This window comes from Carcharhinus amblyrhynchos, chromosome 5 (genome assembly GCF_965287045.1).
Source record: "Carcharhinus amblyrhynchos chromosome 5, sCarAmb.v2.hapA, whole genome shotgun sequence".
In the NCBI taxonomy this organism is placed as follows: domain Eukaryota; kingdom Metazoa; phylum Chordata; class Chondrichthyes; order Carcharhiniformes; family Carcharhinidae; genus Carcharhinus; species Carcharhinus amblyrhynchos.
Window position 1 is genome coordinate 4,022,661 of NC_137328.1, and position 25,493 is coordinate 4,048,153.

Sequence of the window (25,493 nt, forward strand, 5' to 3'; positions counted from 1 at the left end):
AGATATTTTATTTCATTTATTTATTAGTCACATGTAAGGCTTACATTAACACTACAATGAAGTTACTGTTCTAGTTACCCTAGAAGTTTCTAGTTACCCTAGAAAATCTGATGAGAGACTGACGTATATAAAGAAATAAGAACAGTAGCACAGGAACAGACCTTTTGGCCCTCCAAACCTGCACCAACCATGATGCCTAAACTAAAATCGTAACCTCCCATTCCCATCCTATTCATATATTTGTCTACTTGCCCCTTAAATCCCGCTTTTGTACCCGCCCCCACCACCTCCCCAGCGCATTCCAGACATTCACTACCCTCTGTGTAAAAAACAAACGTGCTTCGAACATCTCCTCTAAACTTTTCCCCACGCACCTTAAACCTATGTCCCTGAGTACTTGATTTTTCTACCCTAGGAAAAAACATCTGACTATCCGAATAAATAAAAGCAAATTGCTGCAGATGCTGGAACCTGAAACCGAAAGAGAAAACGCTGGAAAATCTCAGCAGGTCTGGTAGCATCTGTAAGGAGAGAAAAGAGCTGACGTTTCGAGTCCAGATGACCCTTGGTTAATAATAAATCAAATCAAATCTAATTCATTTTTCTTGTTCAATAAATATTTATTTCTCCCGCTAAAAATTAATCAGTGGTCTCCCGGAAATGTATGCCCACCGCAGTTTAAAAAAACAATTATATTCTAGCAAGCCAGGTTCCACTCTGGGATCCATTATTAACATCAGTCGGGATTATAACAAGGTTCATGGTGTCTAAGATTAATGACTGGTCAGGGAATTCTCAGAGTTAGATTTCACTCTTTACTCTGATTCTGCCTGTCCCCGCCTCTGTTACACTGCTGGCAGCATTTCCCTGCGCGTTACAAACTGCAACAATTAAAAAATAAAAGACAAAGGACAGCACTCTGAATTACAATCACAAAATGTTGGAAACAAGCAGTGCCTCTTGTATAACATAATCTGAGTAATATCCATATCTCAGAATCCTCCTTCTGTGAAAAAGATGGCCATCTATAGATCCACAACGGCCATGCTCCATGGGGAAGAAGGAGGTTTGAGTTCCCTGGAGCTGGCTGCCTTCTTGCACAGCCTTCCCCATGTCCGGCTGGTCCTGCAGTGAATGTCAGCATCCTCGAGCCAACCACATCCACTACCTTATAGCTGACTCTCCATGGCCTCACCCTTCCATATCTCTGTAACGTCCTCCTGCCTTACAACCTCTGGGATCCCTGTGCTGCCTCAATTCTAGCCTCTTGCACATTCCCAGTTTCCATCACTCCATCACTGTTGGCCTTGCCTTCGCTTGCCTGTATTCTGAGCTCTGGAATTCCCTCCCCAAACCTCTACTCCACTCTCCTTTAAGGCACTCCTTAAAACTTCCCTCCTTGAACAAAGTTTTGGACACCTGCACTAATAGCTTCTTATGTGGCTTGATGTCAAATTTTGTTTGCTATTTTCTATTTGTTCATGGAATCTGGTACTGACAGAGAAAGAACCGCTACAACAATAATGGCAATAGTGGCTTTTAAATGGTTATGCTGGCTGAAAGCTAAGCATGATTGGATTTTTGGTCAAACTTGTAGATTGAAAACAGATGCGGGTTGTAAAGAGGCTCTGGTGCGGGAGCTGCGATCTGAAGCTTCCTAGGTAAAGGAAGACATTTACATTAACTGATGACATTATTCTGGCTGCATCACCAGACCAACCATTGCAAGAAGACTTGTTCCTGAAGGATACTTCAGGGAAGGAGAAGATAGATTCTACATCGAGGATATTTTCTTAAACGCACTAGTATCCATTTTCAGTTAAATAGTCAAGTTAATGTTTAGTTAAAGTTGATGTTTAGTTAAAGTGCAGTTTAAGAGTTAAAGTTCAGTTGAAAGATAATGTTCAGTAAAGAGTTATTGAGTTGCAACTGTTTGACAATGAATGGGTTGTCTAATAATGGGGACCTCTGGCAAGAGCATCATTGGTTGTTCAAGCCTAGTTGCCCCTCGAAGGTGGTGTCGAGCTGAATTCTAGAACTGCTACAGTCCATGTCGGCACATCCATAGTGCTGTTAGGAAAGTAATTATGAGATTTTGAGCCAGCGACAATGAAGGAATGGCGATGTATTTCAAAGTCAGGGTGGTCTGTGACTTTGAGGGGAACTTCCAAATGGTGATGGTGACCTTATCCTTCTGATTGGTGGAGGTCACAGGTCTGGCGCTGTAGAAGGAGCTCGGCAAATTGCTGCAGTGCACCTTGTAGATGGTGCACACTGTGTATCAGTGTGGGAGGGAGTGAAGGTTTAAGGATGACCTGCTAATCTAACATTCTTTGTCTTGGATGACGTTGAAATTCTTGCGTGTTGTCAGAGCTGCACTTATCCAGGCAGAGGGACAGGATTTCATCTCACTCCATTGGTTGTCAAATAGGAGGCAGAGAGTGGGGGTTAATGAGTGCTATTTGGATTGGCGGTTGGTGACTAGTGGAGTGCCCCAGGGATCGGTGCTGGGGCCTCAGCTATTTACCATTTATATAGATGATCTGGAGGAGGGAACCGAGTGTATGGTGTCGAAATTTGCTGATGACACCAAGATTGGTGGAACGGCAAATTGCGCGGAGGGTGTGAAGAGTCTGCAGAAGGATCTAGATAGGCTGGGCGAATGGGCCAGGAACTGGCAAATGGAATTTAATGTTGGCAAGTGCGAGGTGGTCCACTTTGGTAGGAATAATGGTAGGAAGGACTATTACTTACATGGCGAAAAACTGCAGCAGGTGACAGTGCAGAGGGACCTCGGGGTCCTTGTGCATGAGTCGCAAAAACCCAGCCTGCAGGTGCAGCAGGTGGTCAGAAAGGCTAATGTGATGCTGGCCTTCATAGCGAGGGGGATTGAATATAAAAGTAGGGAGGTCTTGCTGTGGCTGTATAGGGCATTGTTGAGGCCGCAGCTGGAGTACTGTGTGCAGTTTTGGTCACCGTACTTACGCAAGGATATTTTGGCCTTGGAGGGAGTGCAGAGGAGGTTTACTAGGCTGATACCAGAGTTGAGGGGGTTGAGCTATGAGGAGAGGCTGAATAAACTAGGCTTGTACTCGTTAGAGTTTAGAAGAATGAGGGGAGATCTCATTGAGACATATAAGATGATGAATGGGATGGATAGGATAGAGGTGGAGAGACTCTTCCCGCTCAGAAAGGACAGTAGGACTAGGGGGCGCAGCCTCAAGATAAAGGGGGGGCGGTTTAGAACGGAGTTGAGGAGGAACTTCTTCACACATAGGGTGGTGAATCTCTGGAATTGCCTGCCTGTTGAGGTGGTGGAGGCTGCCTCGCTAAATATTTTTAAGATGCGGGTTGATGGGTTTTTGATAAGCGAGGGGATTAAGGGTTATGGGGAGAGGGCAGGAATGTGGAACTGAGACACGACAGATCAGCCATGATCTTATTGAATGGCGGGGCAGGCTCGAAGGGCTAGATGGCCTACTCCTGCTCCTATTTCTTATGTTCTTATGTTCTTATGTCCTGACTCGTACCTTGTAGATGATGGGCAGATTGGAGTCAGGAGGTGGGTGACTCACTACAGTACTTCCAGCCTCTGCTCTGCTCTTATAGTCACAGCATTAATGTGGCTAATCCAGTTAAATTTCTGGTCAGTGGTATCCTCCAGGATAATGGGGGAGTCACCAACAATAATGCCATTGCACATCAAGGGATGATGGTTAGATTCTCTCTTGTTGGAGATGCCCAGCACTTGTTAATGTTTCTTGCTACTTATCAGTTTAAGCCTGAACATTGTCCAGATCTTCCTGAACATATTGTCCAAACTGATATTACAATTTAGTTTCATGTTACCTTTTGTCATTCTGAATATATCTTCTATATTACCATTCACTAAATTTCCATATCAGATGTCCCGGTTTAGATAAGAAATGGAGTGTGTGTAAATCTGACCTCCTGTTAAAGACACAGAAGAAATGCAGTGTAATCCTGAGAGTGTTGTTGGAAATCCCACCCCCTCCCACTTCAGGGTGACCATGAAGTGGGAGCATGTGGTACCCATTGGCATGCTTGAAACTTTCCATGATTAATGGGCAGTGCCAGGGCTTGTGGAGGTCAGGAAAAATATTATAATTTACATTTATAAACTTAATTTCGCCTGTTGAAATAACTTGCATTTACATCACTCGATTCACAAGCTCCAGGCACACTGAAGCACTTTGCAATGAAGTAACGCCATTGCTGTAATGTAGGGATCTGGAAACCAATTCACGCACAACAAGCTCCCACAAACAGCAATGAGATAATGACCTGATTTATAATGATATTGGTCAAAAGACAAATGTGAACTCTCAAGCTCTTCTCCAAACGATGTATAATATCTCATCAGAGAGATAGTACCTCTGACAGTGCAGCACTCCTTTAGTGAGGCTGTAGAGTCTGCTTAGATTATGTGCCTTAGAGTGATGAAGAGTCATATATCACTGGGGTTGAAGTGGAAGGGGTCGAGAGCTTCAAGCTTCTAGGGGTCCAGATCACCAACAACCTTGTCCTGGTCCCTCTGCACTGACACTATAGATAAGAAGGCCCACCAATGCCTCTACTTTCTCAGGAGGTTAAGGAAATATGGCATGTACAGTACGACTCTCACCAACTTTTACAGGTGCACCATAGAAATCTTCCTTTCTGGTTGTATCACAGCTCGGTATGGCTCCTGCTCTGTCCAAGACCGCAAGAAACTACAAAGGGTCATGAACAAAGCCCTGATCTTCATGCAAACCAGCCTCCCATCCATCGCCTCCATCTACACTTCCCACTGCCTCGGCAAAGCAGCCAGCATAATTAAGGACCCCATGCACCCTGGACATTCTCTCTTCCACCTTCTTCTGTCAAAAAAAAGCAAAAGTCTGAGGCCACGTACCGAGTGGCTCAAGAACAGCTTCTTCCCAACTGCCATCAGATTTTTGAATGGACTTAGATTGCATCAAGTTGGTCTTTCTCTGCACCAAAAGTAAAAATGCTGGAAAATCTCAGCAGGTCTGGCAGCATCTATAAGGAGAGAAAAGAGCTGATGTTTCGAGTCCAGATGACCCTTTGTCAAAGCAGCTTTGACAAACTGACAAAGGGTCATCTGGACTCGAAACGTCAGCTCTTTTCTCTCCTTCCAGATGCTGCCAGACCTGCCGAGATTTTCCAGCGTTTTCTCTTTTGGTTTTAGATTCCAGCATCTGCAATAATTTGCTTTTATCCGATCTTTCTCTACACCCTGGCTACGACTGTAACACTACATTCTGCACCCTCTCTCCTTTCGTTCTCTATGAACGGTATGCTTTGTCTGTATAGCAGGCAAGAAACACTGTATGTTAATACATGTGGCAATAACAAATCAAATCAAAACCTGCTGAGTTTTGCCAACATTTTCTGTTTTGTTTTCTCTTGTTAGAGTTGCATTTAAACCCACACACTTCTGACTGGGAGCGGGGGCTGTGGGCAGTGGTGCAGGAAGGCTGAGCCTTAGCTCTCGGCTACGTCCTTGTATTTTCTTATCAATTCTGCCCCTTTAAACCGTGGGGTCTTGTAAGGTGGCTGAAATCACTGGGAAAGGAATTCCCTGACTTCCGAATGAACACCGGGGCGTTCCCAAGCTTTGCTACATGTGGAGCAGCTCCATCTGCACACAGGAGGGGTGCAGGGGGAGAGATTGGCACACAGCCGCCGCCTTTAAAAGGCTAAAAGGCGCATCTGTGCACAGGGTGAGAAGAAAAGTACTGAGTTTCTTATTGCACGGAAGACTGAAGATGCAGAAGCCACTGGATGAGGTTGCTGTGTCCTGAGACAGTCCCCTGCTTCCCCCTGGCTGCAGTGGAAGATTCAGAATGATGAATAAGAATGTTGCGAGCAGCTGAGCTGGGAGTTCCAGAGAAATTGACACAGGCTGGGACTTGGGGGGAAAAGTTAGAATAACTTTTATCCCCAACTACTTTGCTGTGGGCAACTGGGAGCTGTCCGAGTGTGGTTCCAAACTAGTTCTGATGTGAGAAAAGCAGCTGGGTTCAAACCCAGTCCTTCCCTTCATCAGGAAATGCCTGTGAGGAGAGGAGAGGTGAGTCGAATCGCATCTTTTTGACCGATGCCTTTTGTGTTTTGCTGAATAAAAATGTAATTTAATCTTCAAAACAGCTCATCCTCTTTTTTTTCAAAAAAAAGGCAACTCCCAGCCTTAAGTTATTGTACATTTATATTTTTCTGGGGTTGGGGGAATAAAGGACTTGCACACACATGGATTAAATAGTTGAACAGAGAAGAAAATTGCACGTAGATTTGGTAAGAACAATTGCAGGGCCTTGTGGGGGGGGAAACAGAGGAGTTCATGGGCTCTTTCAAAGAGGTAGCACAGCTCGGATGGGTCGCATGGACTCTTGTGCTGTAAGGATTGCAATTCGATAGGAAGCTAAGTTTGCCTTTTTTAAAATCTATCTTTGCAGTTAAAATGTATTCTGCTCTGATTTAAGATGGAAATGGATGAAGTAATTCGGTGGCAAGGAGAAGGGGATTAGGTGCTTTGACCCAGAGGGGTCCCTGTATATTTTTAAAGCCCAGTTGATTTGTATAATGGAACACCACCTATAGTTGGAGTGATCACTTTACCAGCCTGTGCTTCTTCTATTATTGAAATTCTGGTCATTAGTGACTGGCAGTTTGCTGTGGACGGGAAGTTTACCAGGAACCGGTCTGATTGGGTTGTGTTTATATTTTTTGTACTGACTGAACATCCCACCCTCTCGCTGGTCTGCTGAGGGAAATGGAATATCTCACTGTATAATCTGCACCAGCCTCATAAAGGATGAATTGTGTTTAATAAATAACAAGCGTACTGTGACAAACGGGGCAATTCTGCAAATTTCCTGCCTTGTAACAGACATACTCATGGCTACAGATATGGTCCATAAGCCGAGTCGCCCAATTCTGCTCCTATATCTTATCGAATCTGCTCCACCATTCAATCATGATGTTTTTTTTCCTCATTCCCCATTCTCCTGCCTTTTTCCCCCATAACCCCTGAGCCCCTTATTAATTAAGAACCTATCTATCTCTGTCTTAAAGACACTCAATGACCTGGCCTCTGTATCCTTCTGCGGCAAAGAGTCCACTCTGCCTGAAGAAATTCCTCCTCATCTCTGTTTTAAAGGATCATCCCTTTAGCCTGAGGTTGTGCCCTCTGATTCTAGCTTTTCCTACTAGTGGAAACGTCCACTCTATCCAGGCCTCGCAGTATCCTGTAAGTTTCAATAAGATCCTCTCTCATCCTTTAAACTCCAAGTGCAGACCCAGAGCGCTCAACCATTCCTCATACGACAAGCTCTTCACTCCACGGATCATTCTTGTGAACTTCCTTTGGATCTTTTCCAAGGCCAGCACATCCTTCCTTAGATCTGGGGTCCAGAACTGCTCAAAATACTCCAAATGGAGCCTGACCAGAGCTTTACACAGCCTCAGAAGTACATCCCCGCTGTTGTATTCTAGCCCTCTCAACATGAAGGCGAACATTGCATTTGCCTTCCTAACTGCCGACTGAACCTGCACGTTAACCTTAAGAGAATCTTGAACAATGATTCCCAAGTCCTTTGTTTCTGATTTCCTAAGCATTTTTCCATTTTTAAAAAATAGTCTGTGCCTCCATTCCTCCTTCCAAAGTACATAACCTCACACTTTTCCACACTGTATTCTATCTTTGCCCACTATCCTAACCTGTCCAAGTCCTTCTGCAGCCCCCCTGCTTCCTCAATACTACCTGTCCCTCTACATCTTTGTATCATCTGCAAACTTGGCAACAGTGCCTTCAGTCCCTTCCTCCAAATCGTTAATGTATATTGTGAAAAGTTGTGATCCAGCACTGACCCAATCGCCAAATCTAACTTGAGTGTAAAAACAGGAAGGTAAATTTTCTCTTTTTTTTTCAATTCTGTTACCAAAGATCAATGGTGTAGATTTTGGGTTTAGCACATAGGAGCATTGCATATAAAATTAAGCAAGGAAGTGACATTGAATTGGTTTTGGGGGGAGGGTTATAGAGTATAGTGTGAAGTTCTGGGTGCTCATTTTAAATGTACAAGTTATGATAAAGGTACAGTGTAGATTGATTCCAACGATGCCCTGAATGAGAGGTTTTAAATTTAGGAAAAGTTTTGAAAAGGGAAGATTATCACAAGAACTTTTCAAAACTCTGAAGTTTTTCTGAGAAGGTAAATAACGGAGAATTGTTATCACTAGGATTAGCATTGCTGCCTCACTGCACCAGGGATCTGGGTTCAGTTCTGGCCCTAGATGACTATAGGTGTGTGGAACCTGTATGTTCTTCCTGTATCTGCATGGGTTTCCTCCCATAATCCAAAAATATGCAGGTTTGGTGAATTGGCCATGCTAAAGTGCCTCTTATCATCCCAAAATGTGTACAGTAAGAAGTTTCTCAACACCAGATCACACTCTATTAGGTTTATTTGGAGTAATGAGCTTTAGGAATGCTGTTCCTTCATCAGTTCCACTCACCTAATGAAGGAACAGTGCTCCGAAAGCTCATGATTCCAACTTAACCTGGTGTTGAGACTTCTTACTGTACACATTTTGGGATAATAAGGGGAAATTTAGCATAGCCAATTCACCCAACCTGCACATCTTTGGACTGTGGGAGGAAACCCATGCAGACACAGGAAGAACATGCAATCTCCACACAATGACCCAAGGCTGGATGGCATCACTTGCTTGTTTAAATCATCTTCAGTAAGAAGTCTCTCAACACCAGGTTTATTTGGCATTGTGAGCTTTTGGAGCACTGCTCCACCTTCAGATGAGTCACCAGGAGATCAAGGAGCAGCACTCCGAAAGCTCTTGATTCCAAATAAATCTGTTGGAATTTAACCTGGTATTGTGAGACTTCTTGCTGTGCCCACCCCAGTCCAACGCCGGCAGCTCCACCTCATGGCTAAAATGTGTAGGTTAGGGGGATTAGCCATGTGAAGTGAGAGGTTACAGCTTCTGCACTGTAGGGATTCTATGATTTGGAGACATTCATTTTGGATTATGAAGAATGGAGTGTGAAGTTAGGATTGTTTAAATTAAGAGCTAGTGAATGGATGTCGGGGTTTTTTATCACGATTGGGGGTTGAAACATGTATAAGATTTCACATTTGAAAGTAAATTGGATAGGGACTTGAAGCAAAAAAAAACAAATATGGGTAAATGGGAACAATGCTCCAGGAGAAGCTTGACTGGCCAAGGAAGGTACATTCATAATGGAGTTGCACATCAAGTTGTGTATCCTTCCAAATCCTGCCAACGGCAGGTGCTAAGAGGTGGGAGAGATTCCTAGGTCAGCCATGTGATGGAAAGAATGTTGGAACCTCTGCTATCACTATCCACCATTCCAGAGTACAACATGCATGTAAAAGTCTGTGTTGCCATCGTAACTAGGGATTCTGAGTGAACTGTAACACATTGCTGCTACAATTCTCTGGGTCACATGGTGCTTTCCTTTACCATCTGATCAGCATTTTTTTAGGATGAAACCTCTAAGATAACATTGTTTTTGATTGTGCAAGATGTGACTATTTCAACGTATGAGGATTTATCTACATTCCATTTGGCTATCAAATTCTGTTTGCAGTGCTCCAATGAAGCACATTGGGATGTTTTAACTTATCTAACTAAAGGTACCATATAAGTAACAATTATTGTTGAATATTGATGCTATAAGGAAAAAGCTTCAATACAAATCTGTGATTTTAAGTTGTTAGTTTGGCATCTGTAGTAGAAAAACAGTGGCATTTGGTGACAGAGGAATTTGAGTAATGCCTTGCCATGCAATCATCTGTAGCCAGTTTCGCCTAGAAATGTAGGTGTGGAAAGAACATTTCAGTCTATAGTCTGTGCCACTCTGAGAGGTGTGTATTCCAGTTCATTTTCTACTCTTGTATACAGTTGAATGTTTCTTTCTTTTACTGAAATTTTTTGGTCAACGTTAAGGTTATAAAATGGTAGATGTAAAGATGTTGATTTGTGGGAGAGATCAAAGCTAGGAACTGCAAATTTATTTGACTTGAGCCCTATAGGGAGGCAAATAGCATTGATGCAACATTTGAGGAGGGAGTAGGGGGAGAATAGCAGGATCTAACAATGGAGTTTGTATGAAAAGGAGTTGAGGCTTCTAACCTGACCAACTGTTAGCCCTGGTTTAGTTTAATCTCTAGGGGATGCCAACCTCCACAGGTTGGCACAGTGGCTAGCCCTGCTGCCTCACAGTGCCAGGGACTGGGATTTGACAATCCACCTATAACCTGTGCATCTTTAGGGTGTAGGAGGAAACCGGAGCACCCAGGGGAAACACATGGAGAGATCAAGCAAACTCCACACAGTCACCCAAGGCTGTAATTGAACCAAATCCCTGGCACTGAGGCAGCAGTGTGAACCACTGTGCCACCCAGTGTGTTTTACAGTCACAGTTGGGCTGAATGGCAGTTTGCTGTATATTTTGTACATTCTGCCCTATCGCAACCTCTTTCAGGCCATCTCCTCGGTCTTCCCTTTTCTAGACAAAGAGCCACAACCTGTTCAGAATTTCCTGATAGTTACACCCTCTCAGTTTTGGCATCGACCCTCAATCTTTTAACTCTGTACATCTTTTTACCTTGACATCATATTCAGGGCTAGTAGCCTCTCAGCCAACCCCTTAACCACATCACCATACCCACTTGGATTGAAGTGGTGTAACAGCCATTTTGATGCAGAATTTTATCAAAAGCTTCCTGGAAGTTTGGGCTCATTATGTCATAGAACAGCCTATTGTGAACTTTCTGACGAAAGGTCAAAGGTGACAGCAGAACTTGCCTCTTCCTGAAGCTGTGATTTGAAGTTGACATTTAACACAGGTAATCTTTCCTGATGATTATTCCCGTTACTTTCCCAATTTGTTAACGCAAGATTCATGGACCTCCAGTTGCCCATGTTTGCTTTTTTTAAGGATATTTTTGAACCAGTGGCATTTTCTTTTTGTCTTCCCTAGCTCCGTCTGATTGGCACTGTGAGGCAGCAGTGCTAACCACTGCTGCAAGGATGAAGCAGAGTCCCAGGTTCAGTTCCAGCCTTGGGTCACTGTCTATGTGGAGTTTGTACGTTCTCCCCATATTTGCATGGGTTTCCTCACACATTCCAAAGATGTGTAGGTTAGGTTGATTGGCCATGTTACGTTGACCTATGTGTCAGGGGGAATTGGAGTAAAAGCATGGGGTTATGGGACTAGAGATTGTGGTCAGTACAGACTCGATGGGCTGAAGGGCCTCCTTCTGCACTGGAGGGATATCCTTGTTCTCAAATCCCTCCATGGCCTTGCCCTCCAATCCCTTCTCTCTGTCTCTCTTTTCCCACTTCCCTCACACACTCACTCTCTCTTCTGCTTTTTCTCCAAGCTTTTGGTAACTTGTGCTAATATTGCCCATGTGACACAGTGCTGACTTTGATTTGATAAACAGTTCTGTGTAATGTTTTACATTAAAGGAGAGGAAAATAAAAGTTGTCACAGATGTAAGGTGTTTCCTTTTGGGAAATCATTAGCCAATGTGTCCACTATCTCCAACTTGTTTTACAACTGTCATACTTCCATAAGGTGGCACAGTAACACAGTGGTCAGCACTGCTGACTCAGTGCCAGGGACCCAGGTTTGAATCCTGGCTTGGGTCACTGTCTGTGTGGAGTTTGCACATTCTCCCCATGTCTGCGTGGGTTTCCTCCCACAGTCCAAAAATGTGCGGGTTAGGTGGCTTGGCCATGCTAAATTGCCCCTTTTGTGTCTGCTGCTCTCCTCCTAAAGTAAAGTTATTTATTACTCACAAGTGAGACTTACATTAACACTGCAACTGAAATTCCCCTAGTCACCACATTCAGCACCTGTTCAGGTCAATACACCTAACCAGCACGTCTTTCAGACTGTGGGAGGAAACCCAAGCAGACATGGGGAGAACATGCAAACTCCACACAGGCCAGGGATCAAATTTGGGTCCCTGGCACTGTGAAGCAGTAGTACTAACCACTGCTACTGTGCTGTCCCACCGTAGCTAGATGGTGGTGGTAGCAGGTTTGGAAGGTGCTGTCAGAGGTTTGCTGCAGTGCTTTTTGTAAATCGGTGTTGTTCAAACTTTTTTCTGATGCATTTTTGTGCCAGCTGGTTATCCCTCGTGACTCATGTCATGGTCATTTACTGCTTAATGTGACAGGCAAGCCTCCTTGGTCCTCACTTTATGCTTCTAAAATTAATACAATTGATCTTCCTCAGTGACAGTAAATTGCATTCAGTTCTTTTTGTTTAAAGACCAGATGTAAATGCTAAATTCTCCCTCAGTACAGGCACAGGAGTGTGGCAACTAGGGGATTGTCACAGTCACTTCATTAACACTGCAATGTAAGCCTTACTTGCAACAATAATAAACTTAAACTAGATGGCAACAAAATAGTTCCTCCTTGTATCTTGCAAATTGCACCTACCCAACAGTTTTACATCCTTGACACTGAAATCACGATCTAGTATTTTGATGAGAAGACAAGGAATTTGGTGAACTTCGCATATAGCAGTAGTTAGCACTGCTGCCTCAACTCCAGGGAACTGGGTTCAGTTCCCAGTTTGGGTCACTGTCTTTGTTGGAGTTTGCGTATTCTCCCCGTGTCTGTGTGGGTTTCCTCCCACTGTCCAAAGATGTGCAGGTTGGGTGCATTGGCCATGCTAAATTGATCCTTTAGTGTCCTGGGATGCATAGGTTAGAGGGACTAGCACATTTAAGTATGTGGGGTTAGGGGATAAGGCCTAGTGGGATTGTTGGTGCAAGCTCAATGGGCCAAATGGCCTCTTTCTGCACTGTAGGGTTTCTATGAAATTGCTTTTATGCAGTCGGACTCGAGGCTGAGATTTAACTGTAGGCTCCAAAGAACCTAAAGGCATCTTGATCATTTTGTGGATTTATCCCATCAATCCAAATGCTGTCTCTGACCTGGTAATGCTGTAACAGTATAGATACGTGAATTCAGCTTCAAAGAACTGCAATACATCTTATTCCTTGCAGAACTGTCTGTTGTTAGAAGGTGAAAGGGATGTGTAATGAAATACAGTCCCACTAACATTTAGTATTTACTGTATAATATTTGGTGGAGTCAGTTTCAGATCCATTTCCAATTTATTCAAATCATCTTCCAGCACTAAGGAAATTGGTGTCTGTATTTTGCAAAATGCTCTCGTCAACGTTATACAGTCAAAATGAATAACTGAGAAGGCACTCACTCTCTGTGCATCAGCCATCTACAGAACACTGACTGCCGTTAGAGCTCACCACATCAGTATGCTGTGGAAACTGAATAGGTCAGTCTTCAGTTATACCTATCCAACAACATCCCATCAATAAACCTCTAGGTGGCTTATGTCACACCAGAGATGTGTTGGTTAGTTTGACTGGCTATGGTAAATTGGCCCTTAGTGTCCAGGAGATTAGCAGGGTAAATATGTGGGGTTGCAAGAGTAGGGCCTGGATGTGGTCAGTGCAGGCTCGATGGGCCAAATGGCCTCCCTTTGCACTGCTGGGATTCTCTGATTTTTAATAACTACAGTTTGCTGCATCCATTGAAGTCCTGTGATTAAAGTGTCAATTATTCTTCATCTCTCAGCCATAATTTAAAAGAAACTTAGTCAAGTGTTTTCCTGTTTTGTAGACGTCATCTCATTTTGACATTTGTCAAAAGTAAAATATTTTATGCACCTGGAGGAAAAATTAATCAGTTGGATTGTGAGGTATTGACGATACTTGCCTATGTTAGGCACCAATTTCCTTAGTGGTGGAAGATGCCCCCCACCCCCTGAATGTTAGTCTAACAATGCTGCCTTCACGGCGGAGATTCAAGCCTCGGTAGAGACCACTGACTAGGCTGTGCAGTACTGCAGCTACTGTCACAATCTACATGGTATGTACTCTACATTTTAAAAATAATCTTATCTTGTTCCTTTCATACAATTCAAGCTATGTGCACTTTATCAGGCAGTACTAAGCTTTTCCTCCACATCAGAAGTCCTCATGCTGGCAGTGTCACTGTCTGAGAGATCCTTGGTGTTATAATGCCTTCTACAAAATGTGTACTTAAACCAAACCGGACCCATGTGGAATGCTACACCAGTGCTGACCACACACCCATTTCAGATATTAGATTTCATAATGTGACATTGTGTATTGTCTGGGTATTAAACTTAACCTTATGAATGTACACGATTACTGTCAGGTTATAGGGCAGTAAGAATTTATCCACCAAATAAATCAAGCAATCTTTAAGGATAATTTTTTTGGCAACCCATTTTTAACATCCCAAGACACATCTGCAGGTCGCAACCCCCCCCACTTTTGGAAAACACTTGTATTAACTGCAATACTGTGTGCTGACTGAGGAGAGGATAAAATGTTTAAAGTGTCAAGTTAGGTATTGGTCAGCTGGGTGCTTTGTCCTGGATGGAGTCGAGCTACTTGGAATTGTACTTATCCTGGTGTTTTCCATCGCACTGTGCCCTGGAAATTGGGCAGACAGGATGTTTGAATGGAAGTGAGGCGATTTCAAGAGAAGTTAAGAGGAATGTGAATTGAACAATCTTAATGTGGACACAGTGCAAAGTCTCAACACCAGGTCCGCCAGGTTTATTTGGCATCACGGGCTTTCAGAGTGCTGCTCCATCAGGTGAGTGGTGAAGTGGGTTCAGAAATGTCTCTCCACTCACTTGAGGAAGGAGCAGAACTCTGCAAGCTCATGATTCCAAATAAACCTGGTGTTGTCCAACTTTGTATTGTGCCCAACCCCAGTCCAATGCCGGCATCTTCACATCAACGTTAATATGTATGGCTTTAATTAACAGTTGTAGCTCAGCTGGTAGTACTCTTGTCTGACTCAATGTGTTTTCAAGTCCCAATCCAGAAAGGCAAACATGAGAATCTAGGCTGACACTCCCAGTGCAGTACTGGAGGAGTGCTGCACTGTTGGGAGGTGCCATCTTTTGGATGAGACGTGAAGCTAACTGGGTGTGAAAGATCCCATGGCACTATTTTGAAGAAGAGCAAAGGAGTTCTATCCGGTGTCCTGGCTAACATTTTTCCATCAAAATCATGAGAACAGATTTTGTTCTTCGTCATTTTGTGGAATCTTGCTGTGCACAACTCTTACTGCAGTCTCCACAGTATAACAGACTAGACCTTGGCTGTAAAGTGCTTTGGAATGTCCCAAGGTTGTGAAATACACTATATAAATGTAAGCCTGTGTTCCTCGTAGATTATGCAACAACTGAGGTCACAGTCGATCTTTCCACTCTGTGCTCCAGTAACAGGACGTTTTATCAATAATCTTTTTTAGAACAGTCTGTATTTACTGAGTACCATTTTGTTTGCAATGATTGTTTTGGGTCAGCTGTAATAAGCCTGTTTCACTGATGTACAAACTGCGTGTCCTGTTTGAGCTGTTTGGTCGATTTTCCCCAATTCTAGCTGTTTGCACAAGAAGGTCCTTCCCAAGTGTCTGTTCCCAGGTCTAGGCTGACACTCCCAGTGCTGTACTGAGGGTGTCTGAGCTTGTCTTCAAACGAGTGCTAAACTTGGGCCTTGTTGCCCTAAGGAGCGATGTAAATAATCCACTGGTGTCATGGTCTCTCTCCTGAAGAAGCAGATTACCTTGCCCATTGATCACATTGCTGTTTGTGGGAGCCTGCTGTGTGTAAATTTCTACTGTGTTGCCAGTGATTATATTTACAACTGTTTTGCCGTTAGTTGTAAAACACTTGGAATGTCCCTGAAGGGTGTTATATAAAAAACAAAGGGGATAGTCATCAACTTCAGGAAGTGTAATGAATGGTGTGTCCCTGCCTACATCAATGGGGATATAGTCAATGCTTCAAGTTTTAAAGTGTCTGATTACCAACATGGTTTTGTCCCTCCGTATGGACACTATAGTTAAGAAAGCCCACCAATACCTTTACTTTCTCAGAAAACTAAGGACATTTGGCATATCTGCTACAACTCTCTCCAACTTCTACAGATGCACCATAGAAAGCTTTCTTTCTAGTATCACAGCTTAGTATGGCTCCTGCTCTGTCCAAGACAGCAAGAAACTATAAAGGGTCATGAACGAAGCCCAGTCCATCACACAAACCAGCCTCCCACCCATTGACTCAATCAACACTTCCTGCTTGGAAAAGCAGCCAGCATAATCGAGGACCCCACGCACCCCGGACATTCTCTCTCCCCATTTTCTTCCATTTTGGGGGAGAAAAAGATAAAGTCCGAGGTCACGTACCAAGAACAGTTTCTTCCATACTGCCATCACTTTTGAATGGACCTACCTCACATTCAGTTGATCTTTCTCTACAGCCTAGCTACAACTATACCACTATATTCTGCACCTCCTCCTTTCTGTCTGAGCAGTATGCTTTGTATGGCACACAAGAAACAATATTTTCACTGGATATTAAAACATGTGACAATAATAAATCAAAGAATGCAAGTTAGTTCTTGAGGTACAGGAGCCCATCCTGTGGGAATGAACCCATGAAGCAATCCTTTTTTTTTAAGCTCCACTCTTTGTTCCAGGGGACATGAGAAACTGTATCGTTCCATTTTCCCAGCCATTGTGCTTTTGAATGCTCCTGCAGCTTTTCCTGGGATTCTGATCTTTCTTGTATTTTCTAATAGCTACCAAGTGTCTGGACATAGCAGAAATTCATGGCACGGTCACATGCAGAGGCATTTGAATTGTAGACCCAAAGGCTTTCCAGAATGTAGATAGTATCCCCCACCCGGTCCATCACTCCCTCTCTGCCCCCAGGTCATGATGTGGAGTTGCTGGCATTGGACTGGGGTAAACGCAGTAAGAAGTCTCAACACCAGGTTAAAGTCCAACAGGTTTATTTGACAGTAAACCCACTAGCTTTTGGGGTCTGCCCCTTCAGGTGACAGCACACATAGAAGAAGTTTCAGACCAACTTCCACACAAGCTAACAGCTGATCTGTCAGCACATGTGACATTCATCTTTGTCATGAACTAATACTTTTTTCTTTGATCAGTCCTGCAAAAAAAAAAGCCTTGGAATATTTCATTTTCACTCAAATCAGCCTCCCATCCATTGACTCTGTCTACACTTCCCGCTGCCTCGGCAAAGCAGCCAGCATAATTAAGGACCCCACACACCCCGGACATTCTCTCTTCCACCTTCTGTCGGGAAAAAGATACAAAAGTCTAAAGTCACGTAGTCGAGAGCAGCTTCTTCCCAGCTGCTGTCAGACTTTTGAATGGACCTACCTTGTATGAAGTTGATCTTTCTACACCCTAGCTTTGATTAACACTACATTCAGCATCTTTTTCTTCTCTATGAATGGTATACTTTGCTTTGCAAATGTGCAAAGAAATAATACTTTTCACTGCATACTAATGCATGTGACAATACATAAAATCAAAATTTTATTGGGTTAGAGGCTCTATATAAATACAAGTTGTTGAATTTTGCACGATTTTAAAACCTTGATACCTGTAAGCTGTGGCCGCCAGTCTACCTAGTTGCCAGTGATCATAGTGACTAGTGAAGGCCGAGCCTTGGCGGTGATTAACAAGGAAATCCAATAATTTGGACGAAAGTTTTTAGTGCAGGAAGGAGGACTGATCGAACAGATGGAGAAATGCAAGCATGTCTTCAAGTATGAATTTGGCAAAATAAATGGACTGGAAGCAAATGTGGGCTGAGGTGACCCTGCAATTCTTTAGGGTGCGGCTGGTACCAAAAACTTTAATTAGATACGGAATTAAAGCATTGGAAGAACTAGCCATTATCCAGCTGGATCAGTTCTCAGAATGGGCAGCACCCATAGTTCCTGTATAGAAACCAGACAGAATTGTCCACATTTGTGGAGATGCCAGCATTGGACTGGGGTGGGCACAGTAAGAAGTCTCTCAACATCAGGTTAAAACCCAACAGGTCAACTAGGGGATTATTTAGTAACAAAAGCCTTCAGAGTGTTTGCTGCCCCTTCGTCAAGTAAGTGGGAGCTCTGTTCACAAACAGGACATATAAAGACACAAATTCAATTTATAAAATAATGAGTGGAATGCAAGTCTTTACAGGTAATCAAGTCTCAAAGGTACAGACAATATGAATGGAGAGAGGGTTAAGCACAGGTTAAAGAAATGTGTATTGTCTATTTGTACACTTGTGGTGAACAGCCTTCCAATTTGGATAAATGTCCAGTCCTGAAGTTTGAAGACCTGTATGCAAAGGTGGATATGAGTCACACATCAGAAACTCAGACTAAACACTTACTGAGGTTATGTCACAATAAGCACACAAAGGGTTGTTCCAATCAATACACACGCCTGCTTTTTGGCTTATCTTCAGTATTTGCAATTTTTCAGAGGAGCCCGCAGAGTCTGCAGCAGGGGCTGTCGTGTTTGGTATATCTTGAAGAGAATCCCAACTTGGTTGACCAAGGGCAAACATCTCAAAATTTTGAGAAGGTGGTGAAGGGTTCACCTCCAGGAGAAATTTAAAGTTTTATTAGTCATGAGTAAGGCTTACATTAACACTGCAATGAAGTTACTGTGAAATTCTCCTAGTTGACCTGAACAGGCGCTGGATTGTGGCAATACACCTAACCAGCACGTCTCTCAGACTGTGGGAGGAAAACAGAGCACCTGGAGGAAACCCACACAGACATGGAGAGAATGTACAAACTCCACACAGACAGTGACCCAAGCTGGGAATTGAACCTGGGGCCCTGGTGTTGAGACAGTAGTGCTAACCACTGTGCCACCCTTTACTTTAAGACGCTAAGATAATCTACCTGGAGCAGCACGTAGATGCACAAGCATTTACACCCTCTGGACTAGTCATTGCCTCTAGTCATTTTTAGGAATTTTATTCTGCTAAAGCAGCCGTGTTGTTTTTGGAAGATTCCCCAGAAGGAAGTTTCATCAGAGCAAAACAATTTATTGCATTCTTCAAACTTTGTTGGTACATTTTTTTTTTGACCCACCTGGGGAACTGGTGATGCCTCTGCATGTGGCATTGCCCATCTCATGGGACAACACTGCACCAATGTCTCAAGAACCCTCTTGAGGCCAAAAGATTTACTGACAAATTTGAGAAGGATTATCAGCAGCTTATGGTATCAAGAAATTCCACTAGTCTTTGTACAGTAGGCACTTTATCATCATTCTGACCACAAGTAATTCTTAAAAGCAGAGCAGGCTGTTCTGCCAATCACAACAGCCAGAATTCAGCATTGGGTGTTTAATTCTGTCGGCCTTCAAATATAAGAAAGTAGGCCAATTCCAGGTCAGTGCTCGAATGTATAAGAACATGTTGCAGCTGCTCCAATAGCACAGGACGTTACTGTGCCATTTGAATATTTTGAACACCGCTCTACTGTTGCCAGTCCCTGCTTTGGTACAGGGACGATGACCCCTGCTGACTGACTGGAATTGCTCATTGCAAAGTAAATCCAATGGAATTTGTGCTCAGCTGGGCATCGCCAAGTTGAAGATGCTCACCAGAGTTGTGTGGTGGCCTGGCATTGCCAACCAACATTGAGAGCTTGGTCAAGCATTGAACGGTGCCAATTGCAAAGGTTGCTTTCTGCAGTCCCACTGCTCCTTTTGGAATAGCCTGGCTGACCATGGGTGTAATGATGGTCCATTCATCGGCACAATGGTTCTGCTCATTGATGCACACTGAAGTATCCAACATCATCACACAGCTATTGGAAAAATTTACATCAATGTTTTTCTATCCATAGAATACCTGAAGTCAGTGACTGACAATAGAATAGTATTTACAAGTGCTGAATTTCAGAACTTCAGACTGGTGTGAAGCACATTTAGAACTGTGTCTTACCACTCAGCACAGTTCTTATAAAAACAACGTCTTCACACACACACAGGTCCTAACAAGACCTTTTTCATGGCACAGGTCCTTCAACCGATGCTGTACACTAAATATGTCTATAACGTTTTCTTCCTTTTGGACTCATGGTGAACAATCACCTGAAACAATTTTATGTAACGACATCAAGTTCCATCCCACCAGACTCGCCGTGGACTACTCTCTGGAAAAATCGGTTGCGTTCTTGGACACACTCATCTCCATCCTTTGCACCCAAAAGGAAGAAAATGTTAGATGTATTTAGTGTACAGCATCAGTTGAACGTAGAACATTACAGCGCAGTACAGGCCCTTCAGCTCTTGATGGTTCCACTGGTCAGCACAACAATCTAATGACCCTCTAACCTAAACTATTCCAATGTTATCCATATGCCTATCCACTGACCATTTGAATGCCCTTAATGTTGGCGAGTTGACAACTGCTGCAGGCAGGGCATTCCACGCCCTTACCACCCTCTGAGTAAAGAACCTACCTCTGACATCTGTCGTATAATTATGTCCCCTCATGTTAGCCACAGAAAATGGCTCTCACTATCCACCCTATCTAACCCTCTGATCATCTTGTATGCCTCAATTAGGTCACCTCTCAACCTTCTTTCTAACGAAAACAACCTCAAGTCCCTCAGCCTTTCCTCCATAAGACCTTCCCACCATACCAGGCAACATCCTGGTAAACCTCCTCTGCACCCTTTCCAATGCCTCCACATCCTTCTTATAATGCGGCGACCAGAACTGTACGCAATACCCCGTGCGGCCACACCAGTTTTGTACAGTTGCAACATGACCTCACGGCTCTGAAATTCAATCCCTCTACCAATAAAAGCTAACACACCGTACGCCTTCTTAACAACCTTATGTACCTGGCTGCCAACTTTCAGGGATCTATGCACATGTACACCGAGATCTCTCTGCTTGTCAACACCACCAAGAGTCCTTCCATTAGCCTTATGTTCTGTACTCCTGTTACTCTTACCAAAGTGAATCACCTCACACTTTTCCACATTAAACTCCATTTGCCACCTCTCAGCCCAGCTCTGCAGCTTATCTATGTCCCTCTGCAAACTAACATCCATCCTCACTGTCACTGAAGGACCTGTGCCATGAAGATGTTGGCATATTAAGGTGCGAATTTGGTCCCTATGGCTGTTCTGAGTGTCTGGATGAAGAATTGGTTGTTGGTGAAGACGTTGTGGTCCAGGATGAAGTGAATGAATTGTAAAATTGCATCTGGAGATTGGCGGTTGTCAGATGCTCAGTTCTGAGGCAGTTGCAGCAATGCCATTGTCGTGGGGGATGCTGATGTAGAGAGCCGAGACATCCATTGTGCCGAGGAGTGCTCCTGGTTCAGCTGCTCCGTGTGTGGTGAGTTTCTGTAGGAAGTCCATAGTGTCGTGACAAAAGCGGGGGGTTCTTTTGTACAATGGGTTTCAGGATGCCCTCTTTGTAGCTGAGGGGTTCTCGCACAGGGTCACATTGCCCAATACGATGGGACAGCCAGGTGCATTTGCCTTGTATCATCGGGAGGCAGTAGAGATCTCCAACACCATCATCCTCTTGTACAGGTTCAAACAAGACTTCTTCATTGCACAGGTCCTTCAACTGATGATATACACTCGATACATTGACATTTTCATCCTTTTTTTGGACTCGTGGTGAACAATCACAAACAACTATATAATGATATCAAGTTCCACCCCACCATCAGACTCACCACGGACTATTCTCCAGAATCGGTTGCATTCTTAGACACGCATCTTCCATCAAGGACAGTCACCTCAACACCTCACTGTACCGCAAGCCCACAGATAACCTCCACGATGCTCCATTTCTCCAGCTTCCACCCTGAACGCGTTAAAGAAGCCATCCCTTATGGACAAGCCCTCCGTATACACAGGATCAGATGAGGAGGATCGCAACAGACGCTGAAAGATGCTCTGATAAGAACAGGATATGGCGCTCAACTCATCGATCAACAGTTTCATGCCCACAGCAAAAAAACTGCACCAACCTCAGGACAAACACGGGACATGGCGGACAGAGTGCCCTTCATTGTCCAGTACTTTCCCCAGAGCAGAGAAGCTATGACATCTTCTCCAAAGCCTTCATGTCATTGAAGATGAACATCTCACCAAGTCCATCCCCACACCCCCACTATTTGCCTTCAAACAACCACACAACCTCAAACCATTGTCCGCAGCAAACTACTCAGCCTTCAGGAGAACAGTGACCACGACACCACGCAACCCTGTCACAGCAATCTCTGCAAGACGTGCTGGATCATTGACACAGATGCCATCTTACACCACCCACTAGGTACATACGCATGCAACTCGGCCAAATATTGTCTACCTGATACGCTGCAGGAAAGGATGTCCCAAGGCATGGTACACTGGGGAGACCATGCAGATACTATAATAACAGATGAATGAACACCACTTGCTAATCACCAGGCAAGAGTGTTCTCCAAGTTGCAACACTTCAGCGGTCACGGGCATTCAGCCTCTGATCTTCGGGTTAGCATTCTCTCTCTCTCTAAGGCAGCCTTCATGACAATGCAGAGTCACTGAGCAGAGACTGATAGCCAAGTTCTGCACACGTGAGGACGGCCTCAACCGGGATCTTGGGCTCATGTCACTCTATCTGTAACCCCCAAGACTTGCCTGGGTTTGCAAAATCTCACTAACTGTCCTGGCTGGAGACAATACACATCTCTTTTGACCTGTGCTTAACCCTCTCTCCACTCATTTGTCTAGAAGTCTTGATTACCTGTAAAGACTTGCATTCCAACCATTTATTTTGTAAATTGAGTTTGTCTTTAAATGCCCTGTTTTGACCTAAAATCCCACCCGCCTGATTTAAGGGGCAGCGCTCTGAAAGCTAGTTGGCTTGTGCTTCCAAATAAACCTGTTGGACTTTAACCTGGTGTTGTGAGACTTCTTACTAAAAAAGCAGATGGGAGGAAACCTGGAGACCAGAACCTCTTGCTTCCTCTTTTTTTTTTTTGCTACTGGACGACTCCACGTGTAGAGGGGATTAAGGGTTATGGGGAGAGGGCGGGAAAGTGGAACTGAGCCACGACAGATCAGCCATGATCTTATTGAATGGCGGGGCAGGCTCAAGGGGCTAGATGGCCTACTCCTGCTCCCATTTTCTTATGTTCTGTAACAGAGTCCAGCTAGCAGAGTTAATGAACTGGCATCTCAGAATGTGACAGTCTCATTTTCCAAATTTGCCAGGCAGAGTAGCCAAGCCAAGTCAGGATTGAAGTCATTCAACACAGGCCAATTATGGTGAAATGTGAGGAATTTTGGGAATGGGTCAAGGTTAGATCCCTGGAATCATTGTAAGCTGGACCTTTTTAAGTGGCCGTAGAAGGAAGGACCCAGAAACAGGCCATCTGAGACGAGAGAGAGACCCCCCAGCAGCCTGTTTTGCCATCAGGAAACATTGCCGACTATTTTAGGTTGCCAGGTACGTCAGTGCTATGTCCATGGAGACTGAACTGAGCTGCCTGTGCCTGAAGAGGCAGCTGTCACTTTGATTTTCCAACTCTGAAGCACCCCAGACAGGAGTTATACTGCTCCACAAGGATTCAGAAATTCCATGAAAGACTACTTGTACTAAACATTTTGCTTTCTGGGACTGTGTAATTTGAGTATTGGCATTTTGTACAATATATTTTTAAGATCAATCTGCAGAGTAAAGGTCAGATGACCCAAGGAACCAATAGGGGAGCAGGATGGCTGATCACCCTGGTAAGCACAGCCGTCTATACTCCATTTTTGGGAGCTGATTGCAGTCTCGAGGCCTCCTGTGCAGATTTAACCTATAAATAAACAAGTTTGTTCCTAAACTATTGAACACACACATCTTTACACCCTCCAAGTACTTGCCATCCTGACTTGGAAATATGTTGCTGTTCTTTTGCTGTTGCTGGGTTAATCTTGGAATTCCCTCCCTAACAGCACTGTGGATGTACCTACACCTTGTAATGCAATGGGTTCAGGCAGCTCATCACTGTGGGCAACTGGGGAGGAGCATTAAATGCTGGCCTAGCCAGTGACATTTCACATCCTTTAATTGAGAAGTGGAACCATTTTTAGTAAATTTGTGCTCTAAAGGTGGTACAAATGAAATGTAGGCTATTGGGGGCAGCACAGTGGTTAGCATTGCTGCCTCACAGCGCCAGGGATCTAGGTTTGATTCCTGGCTTGGATCACTGTGTGGAGTCTGCACGTTTCTCCCTGTAATCTGCATGGGTTCCCTCCCACAGTCTGAAAGACGTGCTGGTTAGGTGCATTGGCTGAGCTGAATTTTTTTTCCCTCAGCAGGTACCAGACTCTGGCAACTACAGCAATTTTCACTAACTTCATTGTAGTGTTAATGTAAGCCTTGCTTGTAACTAATGAATTTTAAACTTTTTTGTGTGGCTTTGGTTTTCCTGGACAGTCCACTCCAGTGGTGACATTTCACATTGTGTGTCTCTAAGAGACTGTGTATCCTGTTTAGCTGCTGGTGATAAAATTCTGCAAATTCCAGTTTGGATTGCGATGCAGTTCAGTTAATCTACAATGGTTTATTTCTGCGTTTTATCACACAATCAGATTACAACATTTACCAGGAGTGCGTTGGAAAGGAATTTGTGCTTCAGTGGAATTTCAAAACAACCTAGAGAAATAAAATGGTTTGAGTGGCAATTACCTTGACCCTTGGTGGTAATCGTGAGAAACTTAAAAATTGGTCGGGGGAAAAATAATTTGGGACTGCTTTTGTCCTGCTTGACATAAGAAGCTGTCCTTGGAATAGTAAGTTCCCTTCCGCTTGGCGATTTTGAAGTCACTTCCAAACTATTTTTATGCTTTGTCATCTTGGTTTTTCCTCTTCCTATTTTGAGAACACTTAAATTTTGTTTAATACAAAAAGCGAGACTGAGTCGTAATGAACACACTGAATTTGGACTAGTTTGGGATTGACTATGGATTCGGATCCCTATCCAAAATCTAGACTTGACGTTTGGTCAACACTGAGAGTGCTACACTTTCAACAGTGTAGTCCTTTTTTAAATTGAGATCTCATTAGGCGGATTTAAAAGATCCATGGTACCACTTTTGAACAGAAGCAGGGACTTTTCACTCGCAGTTTCTTCAGGCCAACGTTAATGGTACAACCGATTTTTAAATATATCTCAAAATAGATGACTATGTTGCTGCGTGTGGGAACTTGAGTGGAATGTTGGCTGACAGAATATAACTGCTGCATTGCAGCAAAACTGTTATCATTGGTCTTTTTAGATGAGGTTGTTTTGTGGTCTGCGTTTCCAGACAAATGCTGGAGGCAAGGCTGTTAGTAAACTTGCCTTTTTATTGAACATAATGGTATAAGGCTTAGCACAAGGCTGTACATAGAACTGTCTCTCAGTGCACTCTGTCAAGCAATCATACATCACTGACAAATGACCCTTTTATACTACCCCACTTCATTGTAGGATTGTCCTGAAGTTGTGAACGACGCTA

The 25,493-nt window shown here is 43.8% G+C and overlaps 1 protein-coding gene across 2 annotated transcripts in view; it reads left to right on the plus strand.

Moving 5' to 3' along the window:
- Positions 1-25,493, plus strand: part of LOC145342851 (tight junction protein 2-like) — a 122,860-nt gene that overhangs the window by 11,352 nt on the left and 86,015 nt on the right. Inside the window, exon 1 of one of the 2 annotated variants that reach the window (XM_080188364.1) lies at positions 5,878-6,097. The exons of the other annotated variant lie outside the window; for it this stretch is intronic. Coding sequence (XP_080044490.1) covers positions 6,077-6,097 — 21 coding nt within the window. The 5' untranslated portion in view covers positions 5,878-6,076. Of the gene's footprint in view, positions 1-5,877; positions 6,098-25,493 lie in introns of those variants that run through there. 2 annotated transcript variants of the gene reach the window in all.